At 40.4% G+C, this 25,586-nt stretch overlaps 1 protein-coding gene across 11 annotated transcripts in view; it reads right to left on the reverse strand.

Annotated features, from left to right (window-relative positions):
• FHOD3 (formin homology 2 domain containing 3) overlaps nt 1-25,586 on the reverse strand; it is a 372,220-nt gene that overhangs the window by 48,779 nt on the left and 297,855 nt on the right. For 10 of the 11 annotated variants that reach the window (XM_039698711.1, XM_039698710.1, XM_039698704.1 and 7 more), the window contains 4 exons: nt 24,571-24,785; nt 18,349-18,654; nt 13,733-14,622; nt 7,133-7,291 (listed from right to left, as the gene is read on the reverse strand). In XM_039698711.1, coding sequence (XP_039554645.1) covers nt 7,133-7,291; nt 13,733-14,622; nt 18,349-18,654; nt 24,571-24,785 — 1,570 coding nt within the window. The remainder of the gene's footprint in view (nt 1-7,132; nt 7,292-13,732; nt 14,623-18,348; nt 18,655-24,570; nt 24,786-25,586) is intronic. The other variant, XM_039698709.1, reaches the window with a different exon arrangement.

Genomic DNA, 25,586 nt, shown 5'->3' on the forward strand with positions numbered 1-25,586 from the left:
TAATAAAAATACAGCCAAAGAGCTATCAGACCTGCCAATCCAAACTACAGCCTTATTCCAACACTGGACATAGCCAATTCATCAAAGCAACTGCTCCCTTCCAGTACTGATGGTTTCCCTGGCTGTTTGCAAGTACTGGAGTTAAGCATGGATAGAGAGCAAGGGACTTCTGATCAGGCAAAGAACAAGAGTTAGCAGGCAAATAATGTTCAATTTGTTGATCTGGGACTTATTTAATTTCAGCCACAGCATTTCTATTGCTGTGCATTTTCTTCTGTTGACTTCCATAAACTTTAATAAAGAAGCATTTTTTCTGTTAATGTTCTCTCTCTCTCTTGCTCTCTATTATAAACAACGACGAAAACAAAAAAAAAAGCCTCCTTCCTTGGACACTCAAGATTCTACCTCAACAAATAAATATCTTAAGTTAAAAAAAAGACGATGAGGAGGAAGATCCCTCAACACACTCTGATGCTTTTCCTTAGCCTGAAAATGATTGCTTGGAAAATATTCTGATGTACACCTGTTTCAACTGACAGCATTTGTGCATTGATTTTGCCATCCATCCATCCATCCATCCATCCATCCATCCATCCATCCATCCATCCATCCATCCACCCACACACCCACCCAAGCTGAAATCTGTACCTTGGGTCATATCTAACATAAAACTAGATTTCTAAATAGCTGCTTCATGGTCTCAGTGCTGAATCAATACTCATCTAAAAAAGTCTGCAAAAAACCCCAGACTGAGCCTGAAACTCATAAATAAAGATGTTTTGCAGTGTCCCTTGAAGGAGTCACGCATCTTAGTGCCTACTCCTCTCTTCCACACCAAGAGGAAGACATGCCCTCAGCTGAGACAGGGCAGCTTGTAAATAGGATCATATTGTACATCCATACATGGAGAGTTTAGCAGTAGCCATGTGATGGGTGTAAAAATACTTCTGATGCATTTCTGAAGGCTAACACTGCAGCGGTATTCTCAACTGAATCCTACAAATAACCAGGACTTTTGGCAGCTACCCAGAGATCCCACAAGTATTTTGTGGTGGGGCAATGCCTTCACTCCAGATTTTACACTGCTTTGGGGCATTTTAAAAAGAGCAAAGAAACAGTAAGCTTTATTTCCAAAGGGACTCTCCTCCTCCTTGAGCTTTATATAAACATCACAAGACAGATGGAACTGACAAAAAGCATTCAAGTCCAAGTTCTGCAAGACTGCTGTGCTGCATACCATACTATGTGAAACAGAGGATGCCAAACAAAAGAGCCTGTGCTTGTGGTGCCAGCTGCTGAGGATCAGCCCTGCTGCTGAAAGCCATGCCTTGGTGGGGCCAGAGCTGCTGGCAGGTCTCACACCATCCAGGGTGCAAGCGCCCCCATAACAACAATCTACACCAGCACTCCTGACCTGCTTGAGCAAATGATTCTGATCCTGCTGGCCATCATCCTTGGTGTGCCCCTGAGCAAGTAGTGAAATTCTCCTCTTCTTGATTTCCACTCTATGACTAATTTGAGCCATTTGTTCAGAGCTGGAAACTGATGAGTGTACCATCTGCCACTTTATTATTATTTTAATTTTTATTTCTATTATTTTTGAAAAAAACCCTAACAGTAAAAGTAGCATAAAATCACAGCAGGGCAGAAGGTTACTGGCACCTGATGTGACCATTAAATCACAAACAGCTTAGAGTCCAATCATTAGTTCATATTGCTCTTCCTAGTACACAGAATCCCAAAGTGGGTTACATTGGAAGGGACCACAGTGGGATTATTGATCCAAGCTCCCTGCTCAAGCAGGACCATCCCAGAGCACACAGCACAGGACTGCAACCAGATGGTTTATGAGTATCTTCAGCGAGGGAGACTCTGCAACCTCTCTGGGCACCCTGTTCCAGTGCTCAGTCACTTGCACAGTAAAGAAGTTCTTCCTCATGCTCAGGTGGAACTTCCTGTGCATCAGTTTCTATCCATTGCTCTTGTCCTATTGCTGGGAACTATTGAGAAGAGCCTGGATGAATCCTCTTGACACCTTTCCTTCAGATACTTAAACACATTGACACTCTTCCCCAGGCTGGACAGGCCCAGCTCCCTGAGTCTTTTCTTGTAACTGAGGTGGTGTCAGCAACCTTCAGGTCAGTGAAAGAACTGGTTATCAATAAAACCTATGCTCATATTCTCTGGTACATGTGACACATGTATTTCACCTTCACGCACTCTCACACAACTGTTTGGGCCAAAGCCTTATGTTTTGAGGAAAACATATGTGCAAATAATTGAGGAAAATAAGCAATTTTTGCATGAGATAATGGACCCAAATTATTCTGCTGCCCGACTCAGTCACCTGATTGAACTTTCAGAAAGGGATCAGACTGCTTATTTCCTGGACTCTGCCATCCTGAGGTATAATCTCCAAAAGTTCCTGAGAGGGAAGACTTACATATGGCTGCGGGTGACAGACCTCAGTGTGGGATGCAAGGAAGCACCTAAGCAGTGATGGCCAATAGCCCAGTTCCTGTGAGGAAATTAGGTGCTTAAGTTTTCTCTTTCATAAGATACTGGGGCTTCTCAGTGACTGTGAGGTTGCAGGGTGTCTCATCTTCGGTGTTTGGTTTCACCTGATCTTACCAGGTGAACAACAGCCTGAAAAAAATTAGTAACTCAAATATCTGTTTGTTGTTGTTGCCCTCAAAACCTTCTGTGGCTTGAGGACCACAAATACATAAGCTGCATCACCAAGTACACATAAGTGGGTATTTCACCAGATATTTGACAGGCCTCAGAAGACAATCCAACTCCTGAAAGGCTCTCTCATATTTCAGCTTCCCAGACAGCTGTTAACAAGACCCGTTGCTGGTTCACATTACCTGTTGAAATTCTAACAAAATGTAACAGCATATGAAGGTCAGAACTTCACTGTAAGGGAAGCTGCCTGCACTAATTTTATTATAACTCTTTCCAAAATGATCCAATTCTGAGAAAGAATTACATCTAAAATGCTGATGACCATCTCTGTAAATCAGGAACTGATACCATTGCCTCAGTCAGACCAGTCCTCTTCCTCAGGTCTCTACAAAAACACATGAACATGTCATTGCTGATCACAGAAACTGCAGATTATGTTTTGGTCTGCTTCAAGGAGAGAGAGTGTGGCTTTTTTTTTTTAATAAAGTCTGAAACAGATTAGGGCTGTGATATGCTGGCTGTGGGTCAGCAAGGCACCACTGAGGCCATTCTTTCTTCTGTCTAGACTTGTGAAAAAAGGTGTTCTTTCAGGTCACACAAGCTAGCATCATTTGAAACATCCCATCATACTCTTACAAAGCATTAGACAAACAAATTGGAAACTGCAAATGTTGATGTCAAGGATCAGAATAAAAATGTAAATACCTTACTTGTTTCCAAAAATCAAATTTTGATTTTTGTTTATACATATCACCATCCAGATTTTTAACATCAAGATGTCATTTCTTACCCCTTTTACATCTCAGAGCTATCTAGCCAGTCCAGACACCAATACCATTTTATTATGGGTATGCAGGGTGTAGCACAGCTGGGCATGGAGAGTACAGCACACCTGGAGAGACTTTTTTTTCACTCCAAAGATTTATTAAAAAAACTATACTTACTAATGCAATCAACATTGTGTAGCATCACAAAGCCACATTGTAAAGCAGAAATCAAACCATGCTAATTTCCTCACAGCATTACCCTAATTTTAGTCTTCTAAATTAACCATAGTCTTTGGTATTAATTGATTTTGGTCCACATTTCCTTAATGAGCAGCCCTTTATTGAGGGATCCACTCATTTCCTTCTCTACAGACAAGCACCAAGGACTTGTTTATTGGACTCCCTTCTTGCAGTTGCCTCTGATACATACAAATTAGGTGCCAGGATTTTAGGCTTGCCTCTTTTGCTTAACCCACAGCAAGACCTCATCTATTGTAAGGAGGCAGTTCTTCATTCTGCAGTGAGCTCCAAGTTGTTTGAACACAATGAATGCCAAGTTTTCAAAGAAAGGAAAACATAAACACTTTGGCAAATGTAAGGTGGCAATTTTTTTTTTTTTTAGCTGGACTGGCTCATGCTTGCAAACACATGATGTGCATTCCTCTGAAAATACATTTCAAACAGTGCCTGCTTTGCATACTAAATGGACTACATCTGCCTTTCTAGTGTCATGGCCCCACCTTCTGCTTTATTTCACAGCTCAGGGGTACCTAACTGCTTTAAGACCTAAAAATAGGCAACATACTTAGGAATAGAGGGCTTTAAAATAAGTGGAGCATTTTTTCCACTCAGTTATATATTTAAAGTTAAAAAGTAAAGTACGGAATATTGACAAGAATTCCATGTCAAAAGCAAAGCAGCATTCAGCAGGATGCAGGGTAGCAATGGAGGCTCTATTGGACCTAATGCTCTAACTGTGGACTGAGCAGATGATGAATTGGGCTATCCTGAAGTCGGGCCTGCAGCCCACTGCATCCTTGCTTGTTGCTAGCACTACTGCCAGCACTGCTTTAGTCCACTGTCCTTAAAGGAATTGTTAAGGTCAGTTTTAAGGCACCATTTAATTCACTGAGGTGCAGAACTAAAGCCACACACACACCCACATGACAGTGGCAATGCTCCTCAGCAAAGGACACAACACAGAGCTCACTGCCAAGGCAAAGGATGTTTAAGGTGACTTTTTACACTGTAGGTGCTCTGCTCTTTGTTGGATCTGACAAAAGCTGAAGATGATCCTAAATTTTAGCTTCTCTGAAATTTTAGCAGTGAATGTTATGTTGCTACTGCACACATCTCTTTTCCTGTTGTTTTTACATCTCTGTTCTGCTTACTGGATATGACATCTCTTCTAGACAATTATTGTGCAGAAAGGCTTTTGAGTATCCACTGTGGTACAATTTTTTAATTAGGCAAATTGCATACTTTTTTCCATACCAGTTCTGCCTCAATCAACCCACAGACAAGATATCAATTGCATTATATAGCAAATTGCTGCATTATCTGTGGGTTTTTTTAATATATGAAGCTGATTCTTACACTATTACTGATTCAAAGATGCTACCAATTATTTCTTTATATTTAGACAGAAATAAACCAGAAAACTTCTAAAAATCTAGACTGAAACAACAACCTCTCTTCCCTCTATGCTAACTCAAAAGCTAAAGCCAATGAACAGACAGATAAAGAGAAGAGACACAGGAAACAAAGCTTGCCTACGTTGTAGACCAAAGGGGCAGTATGGAGAACTGAGGTAGGGATCTGCTGAAAGCAGTGGGGCTCACAGTTATGAATTTTTGTATCAACCTGTGTGCTACCTGGCCAATACTGAATTGTTTAATTCAGCCCCGTCTATCATTATAGAGGTCTGACTCTGTAGCATACTGTAAGAAAAATATGTAATTTGGGATTGAAAAAGAAATCTGAATTCAGCATAGGGTTTTACCTGATAGGAAGTAAATACATATATATAACTGAGGTAATAAAACCTCTTTTCTCCATGGACATAATCCTTCCAACCAAGACTTACCCTTTCTCTTGATTTCAAATACCTGAATGATCACATGAGGAGTACTCACATCCTTAGCTTCAAGCTGTGGGGACAGACCTCAGCAACCTTTTCTTTAGCACTGGGAAAGTATATTAACAGTGTACAATTTCCTGGTTTCTTGAATTCTTCAGATTGAAACCCACCTTCATACATATTTTAAATGAAATTATGGGTTCCTGGCAGCTAATGGAAAGGCCACCCAAAGGAGGGTGTGGTCGTACAAAGCACAGCTGTGGACACCACAACAGCCCAGATGGGCAGCCCAGTGACCAATGTTGGCAGTGCAAAAGGTGGGCTGGGCAGAGCACCTGAAGCCAGAGAAGGACACGATTCTAAGGAGATGATACCCAGAAGTTAATGAAGACTTGTCCTCCTTTGTCAGCCATTTAATGTTGGACTTTGTATGGAAACACTGCCTACAGCACTGAGATCTAACTGGCTGTGAGTTGGGCTTGTCTGGAGGGGTCCTTCTCTCCAACATTTTAAAGCTTAGTACTGTAGACTGCAGTGGTGAGTACATGGGCTGGATCATAAAAGAATTACTGGTTTTGGAGTGATCTGGCACCTTCACAATACAAGTAAAATATGCATACAGCAAAAAGTAATACAGCTTGGGAAAGATATGATGTTCTAGCAGGGATAAATCAGCAGTTGTCTTCTAGCTAGAAGGATTTTTTGCCTTAAGTATTTCTTTTGCATGCATCTGTTGGCAATACCATTTTCATTCCAGGAAGTTTTTCTCATTTTCTTTTGTAGTCAGCAAGGTGGAGGTGGAAAGGGGGAAATCATGAAACACAGTGCCAAACCACTAAAAGGTGACTGTGAATTAATATATGACCTCTGAGAGCTACTGGTTGAGATTTGTAGTTGTGCAGATTACTCTTACTAGATGATACAGGCTTCTTGAAAAAAAATTAAAAAATTGAAATGAATATGACCATAATGAAAAAAACAGTGGAGCCACAGGCTTCTTTTACACTTCACAGAATAAAAATGTTTTGATAAAAAAAAATAAACAGAGTTCATCTTGGATCTTGGTAAGAATATCTGCAAAGTCAAACCTGTAGTGGTAAAAATTACATCATCTGTAATCTTTATACCAACTGCTTTTCTTCAAACAACAGTAACACAGAAATGCTATTCTGGGCAGAACTAGTTGCCGTATTTGTTTTCCATTAGATATACAATCTAGACTGACTCCAACAGCTAGCTGGGCATGAAATTTATTAAACCTTGTACCAGTTGCATCAGCCCTAGTAACTCGCTGCCTATTTTTGCTGCTCACAGTATTTCAGTCAAGCTTCAGATAATACTCTGAAAAACCTGACAGGAATTAACACCATTGCTACTCAAAGCAAGCAGATAATCCATGAGCACTGAGCATGCCCAGCCTCATGACACTTCCCGCTTCTGAGTCCACTGCACTGGTTCCACAAATTTCAACACTCAGACATGACATAATACAACCCCTTCTCCTTCTTCCATGACCAGTGTAGCCTGTACCATATGCAGCATGAGGAAAAAAAGTATTGATGATAGAGACTTGAAGACATCAACTGTTCTTTCTTACCTCTATTCCTTCCTTGTTTAAGGCATATTCATCAAAGTTCAAAATAGCAGTCTTGATGGTTCGGGGAGGGGGCAGCACAGTCAAGCCAATATTAATGGCGTTGCTTCGCTTTGAGTCCAACACAATGATCTCCTGTCGCTTCCCATCTGCAGCAGTTTTCTTGGTAAAGAATGGAACAAGGTCATTATTCTTCTGATCTGTTTTATAAAGGAAAAGTCACTCCTTTCACTAATGACTTCCCCCACTCAAGAAAGCTGACACTGAGTGTAAACCTAATTTATTTTTAGGCATCAAAACAAGCTGAATTCTTGTAGCACGTCCTTATCCTATCAACACGAGCTGCCAGGATTCAATCAGAGATCTGAACAGTGCTGTGCAAAGCAGAGCCAGTCTGACACAGTCCTCAAAAGGGCACTTTGGGGCAGGAGCCAGTCTGAAAAATACCTGAAACTGCCTCTGCCAGCCCAGAGCTCTGCTATGCAGCAGGACTGGCCAGCACAGGCCTGCTGGGGCAGCAGCTGGGCAGCCAAGGGGCTCCAGGGCTCAATTCCCTGTTGGATGAACCAGTCTGGACCCTCTCTCTCGTGTAGCTGGCTGGGAAACAGAGTAGTTCACACCTGCCTGACATCATTCTCCTGTGTTACAAATCCACCTGGGACACTGGCAAAGGAGCTGTAGGTGTCTCTCTGGAGGCACTGGCTTGCTTTTCTGACCTTTGGCTGCCAGGGGAAAGTTATACGACCTTGCTGCTCATTATATATCTGTCAAGTCCTTCGTAGATGCAGAAAAATATCAACCCTTGTGCTTTTTACAAAGTTGTATTTGAGACTATCCATATCCTTGGATCTTACCTCCAGTACAAATAATAATAAAATCACAAAGAATTCGCAACATATGCTTTAAATTCTATTCTAGAGTAGACCCAAGGAATTTTTTTCTCTTTCTCCCCATCCTTATAGTGGCAAAATGTGAACCAACTATGCAAGGTGACTCAAAATCCACTTATATGGCACAATGTAGTGTTGAATGTAGTCTTTGGCTTTACACCTCAGCATGCCTCTCTCTCACTCATCATCCCATGCTAGAAGGTGTCTCTTTGGTAACTATGTACGTTGTGCTGGGTAGCTGAAAGCTGAGAGGACTCTGCTCCTCATGCTCGGGTTTTTTACCTCCCTCTGCATATATGTGAACATTGTAAACATGTTTTCTGTGGTTCTTCTGCGTTATCCCTATCAGAGACAGACTGAGGTATGCTGTCAAGCACAGGAGTGTAGGGAGAAGTCCTGCACGCTGATGTATCAGTCTTTTATCTCTTGTGAATTTGGGGAAAGCCCAGGAGGAGACTTACTATTCGAGTCTCAATCTGTGGTCAGGATTATTTTTTAGACTACTGAGCTTTGTCCTTCACTTTTTTAAACATGCCTCTTTGGGTCTGCACCACAGCCACCGAGACACAAAATACCCCACTACCAGGCCTACGTGCTGTTTTTGAATTGGAAGTTAGTAAATATGATTTCATCAAAGCACCTCCAGCTGTGGACAGCACATAATGGGGAATGCAGCTGTATCATTAAAAAGATACCTTTTTCTGGCATAGCTCAGAACACTGCTTGCACAGGAAGAGGTTTACCCACTGCTTTCTGCAGCCTGTCCAGCACCTGTATGATACCACAGTCCTTTCATCATACCAGAACAACTAACGTGGTATGATGCAACTTTTGTGTGCAAGTAGGACTGAAGGTAGGTGCTTTTTTACAGGAATTTGGGAAAACCACATATGTATGATCTGAGAAAGTAAAAAGAGTTGTTTTTTTAAAAAACTCAAAAAGAAACAACAATTTTGCAGTAAATAGAATAAATTTTAGGAGAGCAAAGATAACATTAGTTTTCCATGTTTTTCTATCAGTTCTGTCAGATCTGATCTCTTCTTAACAGCTTAAAAGTATCCCTAAAGCCTTCTTGAATTTTCTCTTTTTAAAAAAATAGACTCCTCTTTTTCTTGGGGAGCTACCTGCAGAATGTGAGATGCAGCTTCTCCTTTAATGCAGTAACTTTTAGTCCCTGAGCCACTAATCACATTCTCAGGACCACAGTTAGTGGCCAAGACCATGTTAAAACCAAAGAGGGTTCACCAGAGACTGCTTCCTCTTGAGTTTGTATTGCACTAAGCCTTTTTTAAACCACCACTTTTTACCTTGTCCTTTGGAGCACAGAATTACACAGCTCCAAAGAATTTATGCAGAAGGGAAAAGGCCAGAGGAAAGGAGTTAAATTTAGGCTTCCCACATGTGGTATGGGTAAGTAAGCCTCAAATCTTCAGCTCTGTTTTTAGGCTCCCAAGTCTGACAAGAGAGACATATTCATTTAGGGGACGCAGGACTCTCACAGCTGGGATCATTGCGATCCCTACAGTGCACACACTCCCTAGGAATTGGCTTTACACCTCAGATGAGCTGCACAGGGCATGAGGGTATGGAGGTATTTTCCAGAGCTAGAACTGCATATAGGATATAAAATGTTGGGGTGATAACCCTTTTAAAAACAGGGGCTGAAGAGATTTTAAATCCATTCTTGGGATGATGTCTGAGTTCCAAAGAAATCCTTTCCAAATAAATAAAAGGATGAAGAAAAGAGAAAGATTTTACGACTGTGAACTTTACTACCTTACCACTAGGAAAAGAATTGCTTTTTGTCTGCAATGAAATTGCACAGGTGGAAGTGTCTGACTTTTAAAATAAGCTACAACTACTAATTTCTACTACAATATTTGGTACCTTCACTCTACGCTTTATAAATTCATTAACAGAGAGTTAAAATGCTTGAGGGAACAGTGAACTAGTGCACTTGATTTTATATGTTAATGTGTCAGTATGAAGTGTATCCCTGAACTTCTGAATATTATATACACTATATCATTATGTGTAATTACAAAGTAATTATAATACACAAACATATCAGGTAGTGTAATCTTTGGAAAACAAACACTTCTGCAATTTATTAACAATTATAGTGAATTTAGGCCTTCACAAGACCTAACTGGCCACATTCTCTTGCCTCTGGTGAAGACTGGGTAGTCCAGATGGATTATTTAAAACTTATTATTATCCCACAGAAAGTGATTTGCAGTCTGATGAGAACATAGTCTTAAACATGCCTCTTTGCTGTAATTAATGTGGGAAGCAGAAAAAATTAAATAACTTTTCAAGTGGTCATGGAAATAAACAATTATATTATAAGCATCAATTCAGAAATATCTTCTGCCTTTAAAGTTGCAAAAATCTACATCAGTAGCGCAGAAAAAATCTACCTTAATAGTGAGATGGCTTTTAAAATTTTTTTTGTTTAAATTTTATTTTATTTCTATCTCAATTAGCAAGGATTTAATACAAGAGATTTAAAATGAAATCACTCAGCTGCCACTAACTTTTTCCAAGATATTTGTATGTAATCTTTTTCAGAAATTCTGGTCCACATTTATGACTTGTCTTGGCATTCACTGAAATTGCAACAACTCCTTTCAAAAGGAATATGTGTCTAAGCATGTGTACATGAAAACAGATTCCTTCCTTTTTCTCTCCTACTAATTTTTATGTCTGTGGGCACATGATGGATTACTATATCCCAGAGGGTATACATGAATCAGCAAAATAATACTTTCATGCAAAACCAAGTGGATGGTAATAGGGTTGAACAACAGCATTTAATTGAGGAGTGCCTGCATGTTTTCACTTCTCTTCACAGAAAAGTAAACACTTTGAAGTACTTTGCCAAAATATCTGCTTTGTTCAGTGGAGTGGGAAGGAAGGAAATACTACACTGGTTTGGAGGGGATACCTAATCACTTCTTCTCTTGGCAAATATAATTCAGGGTGCTCTATTCTAAAAAATAAACCACCTGCAACTAAAGGTGCTCTGCTAAATAATATCAGTGTGCAAGTTTCTCAGTGTGGCACAGTTTTCCTAAAATCAAGAATCTCCTCTCCCAGTCCCAGCCCCCAAAATCCTGTATTATATCCTACAATTTTAAATCCACTTTATTTTATTACAGTGTATTGTGTTTAATGAAAAACTTCTCATGAGCCAGGAAGTAGCTGTTTATAGCTGTGTGTTGTGGAAATCACAGTGAAGGATTAGAAACTGGAGTAAAATTGGTTACAGCTGTATGAGACAGCATAAGCACAAGATATAGCCAAGCCCCCCCTTTATGCATCCTGACTTTGCTTTTCCTCTCATCCTTCTGGACTGTTCCTTTTCTATGCACCTACTTCCATCTCTGAATATGAAATTTAGAGATTTGACTTCTGGTTTGTTGCTCTGCACTCTCTTTTTTCAGCTGAACCAACTGAGCTGTGAGTCAGACTTTATGACATTATAGAATAAACCTGTTTTGGATTGCAGCCATTGGACAGGAGAAACTAGACACAACGGGGAATGTGCTCTCTGGAAATAAACCAAGCAGTCTGGAAAAATCGAGAGCTATCCTAATTTGAGTGTAATCTTTGTACCAAACATCAAGTCTTTTACGGATTCGGTGGTCTGCTTAATTATTCCCACTCTCACTTGAGGTAAGGACCATCTCCTGCTCTGGAAGATTTGCTGGTGTTCACAAAAACCAGGCAGGAGTTTCAAAAGCCTGCAAAGAGCTCTACTGTGGCACTCCTCACTCCCCATTGTCTTCTCTGCAATGAGACAATGAGACTTCTATGTCTGTGTTATGGGACAAGGTGGAAAGAGAGCCAAAAGTACAATGTCTCATGCAGAGAGCAGTTATTGGTCATCAAGGGGAAAGCACCTAAATCATTGCTCAGACTTGCACTAATTTCAAACAAACCTGCTCACTCATCTTCCAGCCAGAAGCCAAAAGCTCTGCCAAAGCATCAGGCAGCTTTGAGAAGCAAGTGTGAGGGAGGGAAAATGGCCAAGGGTAGTTTGGGAACATTCATGATGATTGACTGGAAAAGTAAACAAGTCATAACTCCAACAACTTAAAATTTTATCAAAATTTCATATAAGAATAAAAAATTAGGAATCAGAGTACTCCATTACAATGCTGGCACTTAACACAAAGCTAAATTTTGGAAATGGCAAATATGTTATCATTCCATATTCAATGCAAGGAATTAAATATTTTATGGATCTAAGAAAATGCTCTCATTCCTTCCATCTATGAACCATCTGTGTCAGATTTGTATTTACGGGGAGAGAGATGAGGAGTAGCATGCCACGATGTCACCAGCATTCCTTCCTCAGTAGAAAAGGAATCAGAGAGAGAAATTAATCTTGACCTTGGCCAGATGAACAATCATCTGAATGTGTTTTTAAAGGTGCTACACCATACGTTACAGATTTGCATGAATCTGTGTTACAAAAAAATCCAGCTAAGAGCAGTGATGGCAGTGCATGAGCCATCTCTTTATGTACCTGCTGCTTGCTAGGTAATTGTGGGCTTGATTATAGAAATTCCAATGTTTCCACTTTGTCAAGATGATCAAGAATGACTGTTAGAAAATTTTGAGTTAATAAAGTGGCAAGTGACACAGAGAACCTTTACTGTGAGACATCCAGAATCCCCAGAGTAGGAGCAAACAATATCTACAATACATAATAGATGTAACAACTCTCTAGCTAAAGAGAAGTAATATATTCAAGGTGCTGACTGTTTTTATATCACTACAAGACATATAGGCATACAGAGAAAACACACAAGCCATTCATTTATTTTAAGAGAGATGGACATTTTTTACTATCATTTTAACTGGAAAAAATATTGTTTCCCTGATACCAATTATGCTGCTTAGAAGAAAAGAGTTTATGTAGCCATGAAAAACAAATGTTCAGGCTAATAACTTTTATAATGCTACTTCAAGTTCCTCCTAAGTGTAACTACAAAAAACTTCCTTTCGTTGTTGATTCTAATGTTAAACAGCCATGTCATGAGCCTTTGTGAGTTTATTTTATAACAATACTAAAGAAGAGGGAATCCTAGCTAGAGGTATTTCCTGTGCCAGCTTCTATCCTAAAATTGCCACATTGTATAAATTAAAGATTTTAAATAGGCCTGATCACCAGTATAAAACAAAAACCTGACAACCCTGCAGAGTTCAGCTGTAAACATGGTCCAGCTGATAATTCCATCCTTCAGAACAAAGCACATGTGTAGACTCTGCAGCAGATCCAGTCTGATATTCTAAGCTTTCCACATAATGATTAGGAAAATATTACTAAGTGAAGAGCTGTCAAATACACAGATATGAATCACCACGCTGTGACCTTTTCATGAACGCAACAGAAAATATTTCAGATTCCAGCATCTAGTTTGGCACTCAGCTGTGGACAATCTAATGTAAAATTTGTTGGTATTTGCCAACTGGAGTGATATCCCACAACTGGCAGACCTGAGACGAGGGCAACCTGGCACATACACCACCCTAGGCTCATCTCTAGTGTCAGGGCATGGAATATCTTCCGTCATAGGCCAAGTTAGAAATACATCCAGTGATTTCCACTGGTTTGATATAAACAACATAAATCACCTAGATCTAATTCAGAATGAATACCAATACAATAGCAGAAAAATAGCAAACTGAATACAAGCTGTACCTTTGTGACAGGCAGTTCTTTGGATTTAGACTCAAAGAGATGCTCCAGTTTGGAAGTGTCTACCTTAATGGGTTCCAGTTTCGACCACAGGAATTCTCTGCAGCGTTTGTTGTTTTTACACTGCCACTCAAATGGCCGTACCTCATTCCAAAACAGACGGATGGTTTTCTTCTTCTTTATAAATGCTGGCTGACCCCTAGAAACCTGGGGTGACCCTAAACCCTGAGGAGTGCTGAACAGTGGAGGAGGAGCCAATAAATTAGCAGAGGGTGGTGGTGGAGGCGGACATCCAAATAAGGGGGGAGGTGGTGGAGGAGGCAAACCCAGAAAAGAAGGTGGAGGTGGAGGAGGGGGAGCAAGGGAGTCCCCAGGACCCATATCCATGTCCAACACATCTACATCATCCTCCTCCCCCAAGTCTGTAAAATCCATGTCCTTAATTTTAAGTTCTCGAGGATTAGCCATGAGCTGATCCCAGATGTAATCAGATTCCTTCTTTGTCTGTGCTGGTGTTTTCTCAGGGACCTGTTCACTGATTTCATCTTCAGGCACTGCTGTCCCCTTAGCCAGCTCACCACTGTTAAATTTTTCTGCAAAGGCTTTCACACTGCCTTGGTTGTCCAGATTTCCTATCTCCATCTTTTTGACACTTTCATCTTTGGCCTGCTTTGTGGCCTGAAGAATAGAGATCCTGCTGGCTAGGCTAGTGAGTGACTCCTCGTTTTCCTCCGTCTCCTTCTTTTCCTCCTTCGCCTCCAGCTCCTTCTCCTCTTCATCTTTGGGCTTTTTGTTATGCGCATACAACATGTCCAGCATAAACCGCTTGTTGTTGAGGATGTTGCTGCACTGCTCATTCACACCAGCATCCTGAATGGTCTGTGACCATGGACCTGCAATCACACACACACAGATGGGGACAGTCAAGGGAAGGAAGTCAGAGCACCAAGAACACTCTTCAACCAACAAAAAAAACCATGCGAGGGATGGTTTTTAAACTACTCTTAAACTAGGTAAACAGTTACTGTGAAAATTTTGAAATAAGATACAGCGCTGATATGGCCTGATCTTGATGGGTTAGGAGTAATTCTCAAAAAACGAAGGGGACTAAAGAACATCATGTAGTTTGGTAGAGATATAACTTTCAGGATTTGAATGTTCGGGTTTCTCCTGAAACCTGAAATCTGTCACCTGAAACCAGGTTTCATTTTGTACTTACTACCTCAGCTCATTTTATACAGTGCATAAATTCTCATAACCTTTGGTATTTCAAAATGGGGCTTAAATATCATGACAATGACACAAAACAGGTTATCATCATACTCTTCACCTGGCCATGTACTGGAACAACCTCAGGAAAATATTATCATATGAAAGAGATCTTCCTTGCCTGATGTCAAGGTTGACCTGTAGCTGTTAACTTCTCCTCCTCCCACCCCGCTGGCTAGGAAAGGGCAGCTTTCATACCCTCAGAACCCCCTGGCTAGGGGCCATCTCCACAACACAGACTATTGGAATTACAAAGTATGCTGCATACCCATGGTACAGCTCTCAGGGCAATTCTCAGGGCAAAGAGTGTAATCATAAGCAAGGTTTTAAAAGTTGTTTATGACATGAGAACCTTTACAAAATAATTCTGAACATGCTGCTCAACAACCACTGTTAACCTCCCTGTTATATGTCAGTGTTGAAAGGCTATTGGCCTTCCTACATTACAATCATTTAACATTTCACTGTAATGAAGCTTAATCTTTCTGACTACTGCTTTTCTCACCAATAATAAGCAAAATACCATGTCTGAGACAGCACCATAAATAACAAATTATAGTGGTCAAACTTGAAAAATATATGATATAAGCGTCTCTGTGACTCCATTTCCCTGAATTTAATACTACTAACCAATGTGGATAACGTGTCTAACAATTATGGTGCTCCTTTTTCCAGTGGGCATCAGATGAAGTGATTAAACATGCAACAATGATAATTCTTCACATTTACTGTATTTCCTGTATGGAATTCCTTCTGTTCCCCATAGTCCTTACACATTTTTCATAAACTCTGCCTCTTTTATTTCATCATTTTACTTTGATTGCTAGCCTGCCTTTTTGGGGGGGTCCTTCTGGTTAAAGATTTTCTTTTATACCTCTAGGTTGCCATTTTTCTTAAATTCCCAATTTATCTTGGTTTCTTCACTTGTGCTACCACCTTTTTCAATACCTTGGAGTTTTAAGTACCTTTTACAGCTTTCTCTGTCAATGGAGTTGCTTTCTTAGCACATCATCTAGTCCTGTGTTCTGGAGAAGGTGAGAAGGTGTCCTCATGGTGAGATCTACATCCAGGGCCCCACAACTCCCTGCCTCCCCTCCCTTAAAACACTTGCAGCACAAAGCGTATAGACAGCAGTGACTCGTGCCTCTATTTAGATCAAGCTCTAAACCATGTTTTAAAATCAGTCCAGAGGTTTAACCCCAGACAAAAGAAAGCCCTTTTTTTTTTCAGAAATGGATACAACCTACTTTCCTGCTGGTGGATTGACTGCTTCCATTATCTGCTCATTTTTCCTCAGACTTGATCTATGGGATTGCTTTCTTACCAATATTTGTTCACCTGAGGTAGTCTCTCCGACTTCTCTCTGAGGTAGCTTCATTAGACAGCACCACAACTCCTTCCCCACACTATAGATTCTACCCAGCTGTGCCCTCGCAGAGGATTTCCCCCTACTCTAAGCCTTTCTTTCAAAGACGTTCAAGATGGCTCCCAAGATCCATCCCACAAACCCCACATGATCTACCTCCTCTCAGTTTCACCAGATGGGATCCTCCAGTGTTTAATCCCTTTGCAAAACTACTCATCAGAATTAGCCCAGACACAATCTCTAATTTGCATTCCCCAATTCCACCCTCAACTGTCCAAGCTGATCAAAGATCATATCTGTGAAGACTCTTCCTACCTTGGTGGCCTCTTCTGCTCTCCTCTGCACAGGTAAAGCTTTGAAACACCATTGGAGAAACAAGACCTATCGGGAGCCAAATTTGGCAGGATGGCTAATGAAGAAGCTTGCACCAAGGGCAAGCCTTTGTCCTCAGTGCACCTGGGCAGAGCCAACAGGCCACCTCATAAATGGCAAAATGCTCCTTGGGAATGTCAAAACTGCTAGAGAAAGTGCTTGTTTGCTTTCCAGAACTCCACACTACACGAGAGCAAACAACTCACTACATGAGTCCTCCTATTCATCACTACCAAATAAATCTTTGGTCTACTGGTGGTGTAGGAGAATTTTAAGATGTTGATTTTAGTAAGAATACATTTCTTGGCTTTTAACAAAAGTACATAAGGACTTTAAATTAGAGTGGTAACAGGTTGGTAACAGACAAAGCAATGAGAAAAGGCTTGTAACTGTTCTTTATTTGCACTTGGACTATCTTGGACTATACCACAGTGTAACAACATCCTTCATTTGTGATCCCTCCCCAGCCTTTCCTACAGATATATCCATCTACATTCTTTATGAGTACAATAGCATTCTAGAGTAACTCAATCTTGGTATTGACTGAAAGAAATTAGCTCTAAAATTTAGGATGTAATTCATGTAATGCTTCCTGGAAAAAAAGTGACAGATTTAAACTTGAACAAGTCAATCTGACAGTTTATGTCTATGAGGTAATTGTTGGGATTTAGAGCTATCCCTCTTCTTTCAGGACACAGCAGGACTATTTCACACATCTCATTTTCTTATCTAGAATTTAGAAAATATAAGACAATGCATTCCATGCTTCAGACCAAAGAAAACTTGGGAATCAAATGCCCTAATTACATTACATTTCTTCACCTCTCTATAAAAAGGGGGAAAGAGTAATCAACAAAGTCAAAATCTGCCTTTTATTCCCTCTCTGCCTGGGCTGAAAGAAAAACTCTGGTTATCATTATCTCTCTAGGCAGAAACTTGGTACTTAAAGTGTTTCCCAGGCTGAGCCTTTCCAGGCTGGTACCTCGTGGCCTATTTGACTAGATAGAATCCCTCAGCTCCATGAAACTGGTCTTTTCCAGACAAGGTGTATTTCATGTGCCTCCTCCACATGATCTAAAGAAGGCCATGACCCACACCTATCTTCAGCAGCTCCTATGTATCTCTCTCTGATGTCCGAAGCCTGTCCAAGACAGGAGTACTGATGGGAAGGAACAAACATTTCAGCCCTCTCTGCTCCTCCTTTTCCACTAAAATGATGAGAAAAGGTATCTGAAAATTCATGACGAATCGTATTAGCACAGCCCTTTGTCTCACTGACTTATGTACAGAAAACCCAAATAAATTCTCCAGGAGCTAGAGATCCAAGTCTATGCACATGCTGATTCAGTAGTTAATATATTAATCTTAGGGGAAGAAAAATATCTCAAATCAAATGAAACTTCATTTCATCACGGCCCTATTGTCCCCCAAACACAGTAACCCCAATAAAGTATGGATGTCCAAGCAGCAAATAGACAAGACTTGGCCATGGTGAAGAAAGGCTTAGATAGGTGCAAATGGTTTGTTAGCTAATTAACACAATATCAGAGCTGCTAATTGAACACTTTTTTTCCACCAGAAACCCTTCATTATTGAAAAAGCTTCACTTTACCAGTTTCATTGTCACTGGTTAACTTGTCCTCTCTCTCTTCCCTCTCTAAAGTGCTGCTTGCTGAGGATATACTGGATGCAGAACAGTTGTCTTTTTCATTCACTTCCTCATTCTGCCTCTCCTTTTCACTGAGTATTGCACTTTCTTCTGGCTCTCTCTCTGGTCCTTGCTCCACCTCACTCTCTGGTCCCACCTCTGCAGCCTCTATTTCCTTGGGTGTCTCCGTTCCCTGCTTGGCCTCAGCCTCAGCCTCCTGCTCTGGTTCTGGTTCTGTCTCTGTCTCTGGTTCGGGTTCACTGGCACTCACTGGTGGAGAGAACAATGGGAGAAAGAGATTCACTTAACAACAGAGCCGTCTCAGGTTCACCCCTCAAAACGAGAGTGAAGTGAGAGTTGTACAAGTGCCTTATGGAAAGAAAATAAAACGCAAGTCCACGGTGTGCTTAGGAACATTAGGAGCAACAGACTGATGGATGTTGTGCGATGACAGCATTGCACGTGAGAGTGGCCTGGCAGGCCCCCTCACTCGCTGTCTGGAGCCAGCCCACTGTTTTTATACATACTTCCACAGCTGCAGTGTTGGACTCGCACAAGGATTTGAACGAACCAGCAGAAAATGGGCATCTCACCTGAGCATTGACAACTCAGTGCCTAGACAGAGCCAGGAAAGAAGAGATTAAAAAAATAAAAATCAAACAAAAAGGAGGGTGATTGTGGCTTTTGGTTGAATTTTCTTTGGGTTCTGGGAGAGTTCTTTTTTCACCTGATGAGGAACACTTCAACAAAAAAAATACAAATATTAGTTTTAATAACACACTTGAATGGCACAGTCTCAAAATGGCACTGTCACACATTTGGCTGACAAAAACCATATGTTCTTTCATGCACATTTACTTCAGAATAGCCACATCAAAATTCAGCAAAGTTTCCAACTGCCTGGCATATGGCACATATTTAGTTTCCAGTTGGCTGGCATATGGCACACAATGAGCTTTTTTATCAGTTGGCACACAGCAAACCCTGTTGATAGTACACTTGGTTTCTTCTTCCCTGCTTTCCCAATAAAAATAATTCATTCACCTTTAGGGTTTTTAGCAGTAACAGCAGATTTTCACATGCAAATATTCTCTGCATGCTGCAAAGAACCTCAAGAGCATCCACAGATATTCACATCAAGAAGCTCACAGTTCTGTAAAACCTGAAACGGCCATGCAAAGTGTGGCAAAAATGGACATGCATGTTAGCTCTGCATACTTCCCAAATTCCCTCTGTACTAAATCTTCTGGGTGGCTGAACTATAAAGACCAAGTCATATTTGTTTTGTCCCTCTGTTAACTATTTTTCATTACAATATTGCAAAAGAGTCTTCTGGATTTCTCATTATCTTTGGATTACACAAAATGCAACAAGAATTTCTTCAGGTACGACACAAACCTTTGAAGGAAAAAAAACCCCACACTGAAATACTGGAATGTAATCCAAATATTTCCGCTCTCTAGTGAGCAGCTAAGTAGATTTATCCTAAGTAAATATAAGCCAAAATAATGAAGATGACATTCTACTCCATTGAGAGCACCTAAATGTCTAATACTAGATATGCAAGCACCTCTGCCCATGCCTCGTTTCTCCGAAAGTACCTTACCTATGACTGTATCCTGGACACTGCCTAGGAAAGAGTCAATACTATAGAGGGCTGTCAAGAAATTGGCAGGTGCTGCAAATCCCAGTGATGTGTTTCTCACCACAGCTGTCAGTGTGTAGGTATAGAATGAGAACATTTTAAAGTCAAGCCAAGATTTGAATACGACTGAGATGAAAGCTTAGGAAATCTTCAGGAGTTCCTGGAACTAATGTGGTACTTCAGCAAGAAAGATTCTTGGCTTGCCATGGTTCAATAGTCCATGTCACCAATTAATCCATGAATAATCATAATTTCATATAAATTTTAGATATTTATCTCTAAAAAAACCCCTAAAAAACAAACCAACTGTCACGCAATAACCAAAAAATCAACTCCAACAGCTCAGATGGAGAAAACAGCTGATTAAAACATGGCCAGGATTCCTATGCTTACTGCAACTTTGTCATCATGAAGCCACACTGAAGACACAATAGAAAAAAGTCAGGAGAGATGTAAGAAATGCTTGAGAAAATGTGAATCTTCAAAAGAATTCCAGATACTCTCCTAACAAAAAATATTCCACACATACCAGAAATATGCAGCAACTTAGCAAAATCAATGCATAACAAAGAGTAAAGAGCACTATACTGACATAGTCTGCTCTTTTGAGTTCCAGGAATAACAAAATCCAAGAACTGGAACAAAACAAGGATATGTTGACACTCATTTTGACACCCTCATTCTCTCTATATATAGGTATAATATCAAACAATCTACCTGTAGCCAAAATCACTTGAAAATAGTGAGCTAAGTCCAGCAGCATTTCCCTTAAGGAACAGTACAAAAATAAAATCTGCCAAGAAACACTATCAAGAGAACAAAGCCAGCAAGCTAGACATGTGTCCATCACTTGCATTTCCATCATGTAATCCACTGCATTGACATTAGTGAGAACTTCTGAAGATGTTAAAAAATAAAATTCTCAGAGAATGCTTGGTAGTGGCCTATTTAAAATGACCTCAAACTTTCAGTCCCACACCTACTGGGTTCATTTTCATATCAGACAAAACACTACTCTCAGTGGCAACAGGTGGCAAGAGAAATAAATAACAGACCAGGCTCTGTCCCCTGTTTTCAGACTTCTTGCTGGTGCAGACTATAGAGGTTCAGGAAAGCAAGCCTGGTCAAATCAAAAACTATCAACAGCAAAGAAGGTGTGCCTGAGATGTTAAGGAGCACAATACCTTTATAAGCTGATCTCTTCTGAAAAGCAAGCCTAAAAACTTATAATGCAGTAGAGGAATATGGACATTTTCTTTAATACTCAACAATAAATCAACTTTGAAGCAGACAAAAGATGCTATATCCTGCTGATAAGAACTCAACCATCCAGTCTTATAAGCCTTCAGAAAGAAGAAATATCCCTCTGGGCTCACATCTAATCCCCTGTCAGGCTAATTGATTAGCCAGCCACATCCCCATCTATTTTCTCTGCCTTCCACTTGGAGGTGTGAGATACATATGCTGAGTGCCTCTTGTGGATGCATACAGTAAGTCTGAAAATGTCTATGTCTGCCCAAGACCTCTTGGTTCAATTGTTCAGGCACTACCTAAAGTCTTGAATGTTATCTCCCTTCAGCTACTCTAGCACAGGATTCCTCTTCCTCTGAATTCTGCAGGGACTCCTTATCTCTCCCCACTCCCAGTCCAATCTTTTCCTTCCATACCTTGTGCTGGTAAGAACAGGTGCAGACTGAAGTGGCTCTTTTTTCGTGCAGTCAGAAATGATCCTTTTTTGTCCTCCCACCCCTGTTCCTCCTCAGACTTTGTGTATCACGGTTCCTTTGGCTCTGCAACTGGGGCTGCATTGGCCTCATTGCATGCTCATGCCCTGGTGCTTCCCCACCTGCTGAGATGCTCTTATCAGCCATGCTTTGGGCAGCATTCAAACCCTGTTCAACTACCACTATGTTCAGAAGGTCTCCTACTGTCCACAGTGTGCACTTGGGTTGGCCTGTTTACTTTCTCAAGTGCTAAAAAAGCTGCTTCTTTCAAAGAAGGGTTCACCTGAAATTCCTTTGTAGACTGACTTCAGAGATGTCTCAGTTATTGTTGTTCCTCCTTGACTGCATACTTGCACTTCACAAAATATTCTCCAATGAAATTACAAAAGAGTAAGTAGCTGCTCTGAAAAAAACCTAAGTTCCTTTTTGCAGTTACAGGACTGCCTTCATTTCCTCTGAATGCCATAACATAAGTTTTACAAGAGTAAGTCCTACAAGACTTGATTACTTCAGTGGAACCAATTGTTTTATATGAAAAAACACTGCAGCTGAGTAAGCCTAGATTTTTATATTGGGCAATGGTACTGACATATTTCACAGTGTGAGACAAAGTTTCACAGACAGAATCTGTTTCCTCCTTAATACTAGTAGATACTGGATGGCCAAAAGATATTTCAGCACAAAAAGAATAAAAGTAATCTGACTTCAAAAATCCCTTATTGTTTTTCTAGTAGATGAACACTATTTGCCTTTGACCTCAGGTCCTGAATTCTGCAGATGAATATCACACATCTGTTAACACCATTCTTGCAGAGTCGTTAGAGCATTGTATGCACAGAACCAAGGAACTGTTTCCCTTCTGCAGTTTCATTCCTGCTTGGGAAGATGGTGAACTCCATATTAAAAGCAACTGTTTGGGGTGCAAGTAATTTGAGTTCTGTCCATGGCTCTGTTTCAGCTTTTCTTACAACTGACTTGAACAAGTTAATGCTTCATTTTCTCTACCGATTAAGTGGAATTCATAATCCTTCCTAAAACCAGTAAAATTGAGATTTTAATTCAGTATGGAGCATAAGGAAGTCAAGTAATAGTATAGAGACCATGGCACAGTGTCTACATTAAGCCTGTCCCCTGCTGGCAGATATCCAATAATATGGGCACTTCCAGATGGTGTATCCTGACCACATGCTCATGACTTCCTATGACCTTTCCAGTACTTTTGATAGGTCTGAAAAAACATTCCCCATGCCCAGATCTCACAGATTTCAGGCCTCTGTTCAGGTTCTGTCCTGGCCATCTGCCTGCAGCTGCCCTTGGCTGGAAGGCTATCCTGCCCCATCCATATAGCCTCTCCTTGTGGTCCATTTGCCAGGCTTCCAGGTGCTGCCCTCCAATGCCTACTATTCTGGCCCGAGTTTTAATAGAGATGTCCTGTCTACCCACATGTTGATAGCTTTGCCATATTCTGGCTGTCTGAAGCTGTCCTGTACACCTGCTCTAAATGTATTCTCCAAATGGTTTGTGCTGCTCCATTTCATGCTGCAATTTTTTTTTTTAATGCTTGCAGGAGAAATATGTTAAAATAATCATCACAATAGATACTTGCTCCCTACCCAGCTCTGAAATCCTAATGGTGGAAAAATCCAGCTTATTTGCTCTAAAAGCAATATAGCACTAAACAAAATGTGTGTTTGGATATTTCTGACTATCAGTATTGGAGGAAAATATCTGTGGTTTCTAAGTTCAAACGATTCCACTGAGACTCTTAAGGTTCCAAACAAGAAAACCAGGGAATATAATTGGGAAAATATATAAAACTAAATAAAATAAACTTCACCTACTTAGTACGGTGAGGACAAACATATGCAGCATTCAGTATTTGTAACATTTTTCTTAAATTGCCTTGCTTTATAGCATGCTACCAGCCATAACACTCCATAAAACCAAGCAGTGCAAGTTACAAATGCATTAATCACCAATAGCATGTAGCAGGAAATCAAATAAAATAAAAATGAGTGATGGTGATAATTTGCCCTCAACATGCATTCTAGCTCCCAATGTTAATGCAACATCATGTGGTGCAAATATAAATCTGTATGGCATGTGTTGTTTTGAGGACTGAAGGAGAGGTACATGATACAAGTGGCAGAATGACATACAAACATACACAGAAAGCATTGCTCTGTACACCAATAAATTATATGACAGCAAACCAACTGTGCAAACACTAGTTATACTTTCCTTTCTACTAATTGTCTGTGGTCTCTTTTAAGTTCTTTATGACTTGTGCTACAATTTTAAGAGTTTTTTCTTGGTATTAAAAATAATCAACACACTCCCCCTGCCTTCAATTCAAGAACTTTTCAGTTGGTCACATTCAGCCTGTGCTCTACTGAAAGGTTATTATAATCTTGACATTCATCTGTTGCATTTCTTTCAGAGAATCCACATAGGCAAAATCTGTTGGCAGGAATACTGTGTGTCTAGTATTCAGTAACTCCTCATATATAAGGAGCATGACATTAAAATTAAGACCCTGTGTATTCTCTATTTTCTAATTATCCCATTTGAAAAGCAACAGACAATGATAGTATGAATCATAGCTACAATTTCCAATGTATCCTATTATTGAACAGATTACATGATATCTAAATCAATGCAAAAAAATATGCAATTTAGGCAGGCAGGATGAAACAATGTAGACCCTTTAATGTGGCACCCTATAGATTGTATTTTTCCACTCATTCATCAAAAAACACCATCCCAAGAGATACTGATAAACCCAGCATTGTCTCCCCTACCCTCTTTTTCACTTACCTTCTGAGGGCTGAGGAGTTCCACATGGGATGGAAGGGGTCTTCAGCTCTTCCTGGGACCCTATGGATGCTGGGCTGGTGCACTTGGATACAGGTGAAGATGGAGCTGAAGGAGATCTCAGGTTCAAGGACAGCTCACTTCTGCCTCGGCTAACACTCCGACTCTTCAGCTCCTTCTCATACTCCTCTGCTGCCAACTTCTCCAAGTATTTGTATCTGAAAGTTAAATTCCAGAGGGTTTCCGTAAAGAAAAAGAAACCTGTGGCTGATGCTTGTTTATGGATGAAACACCTGCAGAGAATGAGCTGACTTCCTGACACAAGGAGTGTAGCACTGAACTGCCTGCTTGCTCAATCTGCCAAAAAGCACACACTAAAGCAAAGACTACTGCCCTGAAAAGTGTTAAATTGCTCATTACAATACAAAAGTAAAACCCAGCTGAGTTAAAGAACCTTTAGCTACAGTATTTTGTCTGCACAGTCCTCCTTTTTGGAAGCATTTGTCTGTCCTCCTTTTCACCCTCCTCCTTCACCTCCTCCTCCTCTTCCTCCTCCTCCTCTCAGCCCTCCCTCTCTCAAAACTAAAACGGGAGAGAGAAAAAAAAAAGAATAAAAAAAAACCCTCCAAACCCAGAGCCCCTTAATACTGGTGCAAATTGCCAAAATCTGAGACTTGCTGTAAGGAGAGGAAAATGCAGCAGACAAAACCAGATCTTCCTGAAAATAACACCAATAATAAACTATCTAAAGATTCTGAACCTGCTTCTATTTGCTCTGAGAGCAATGCACTGGAATTCACTTTGTTCTCTCCAGAGCCTACAATGGAAAGTTTTTTTTTATTCTGAAAAATTTCTCTGCCGGACTCAGACATCCAATAGCTTGTACCTGACGTCACATGTAGTTTATTCATCAAAGTCACTTTAAAAGAACAAAGATACATCTGTTTTGCATTTTAGGCAGGCAGAACTCACTAACTGTTTATTAAGACCAGCTACCAATCATATTCTTCATAGTATGC

This window comes from Passer montanus, unplaced genomic scaffold (assembly GCF_014805655.1).
Source record: "Passer montanus isolate IOZ18808 unplaced genomic scaffold, ASM1480565v1 scaffold129, whole genome shotgun sequence".
In the NCBI taxonomy this organism is placed as follows: Eukaryota; Metazoa; Chordata; class Aves; order Passeriformes; family Passeridae; genus Passer; species Passer montanus.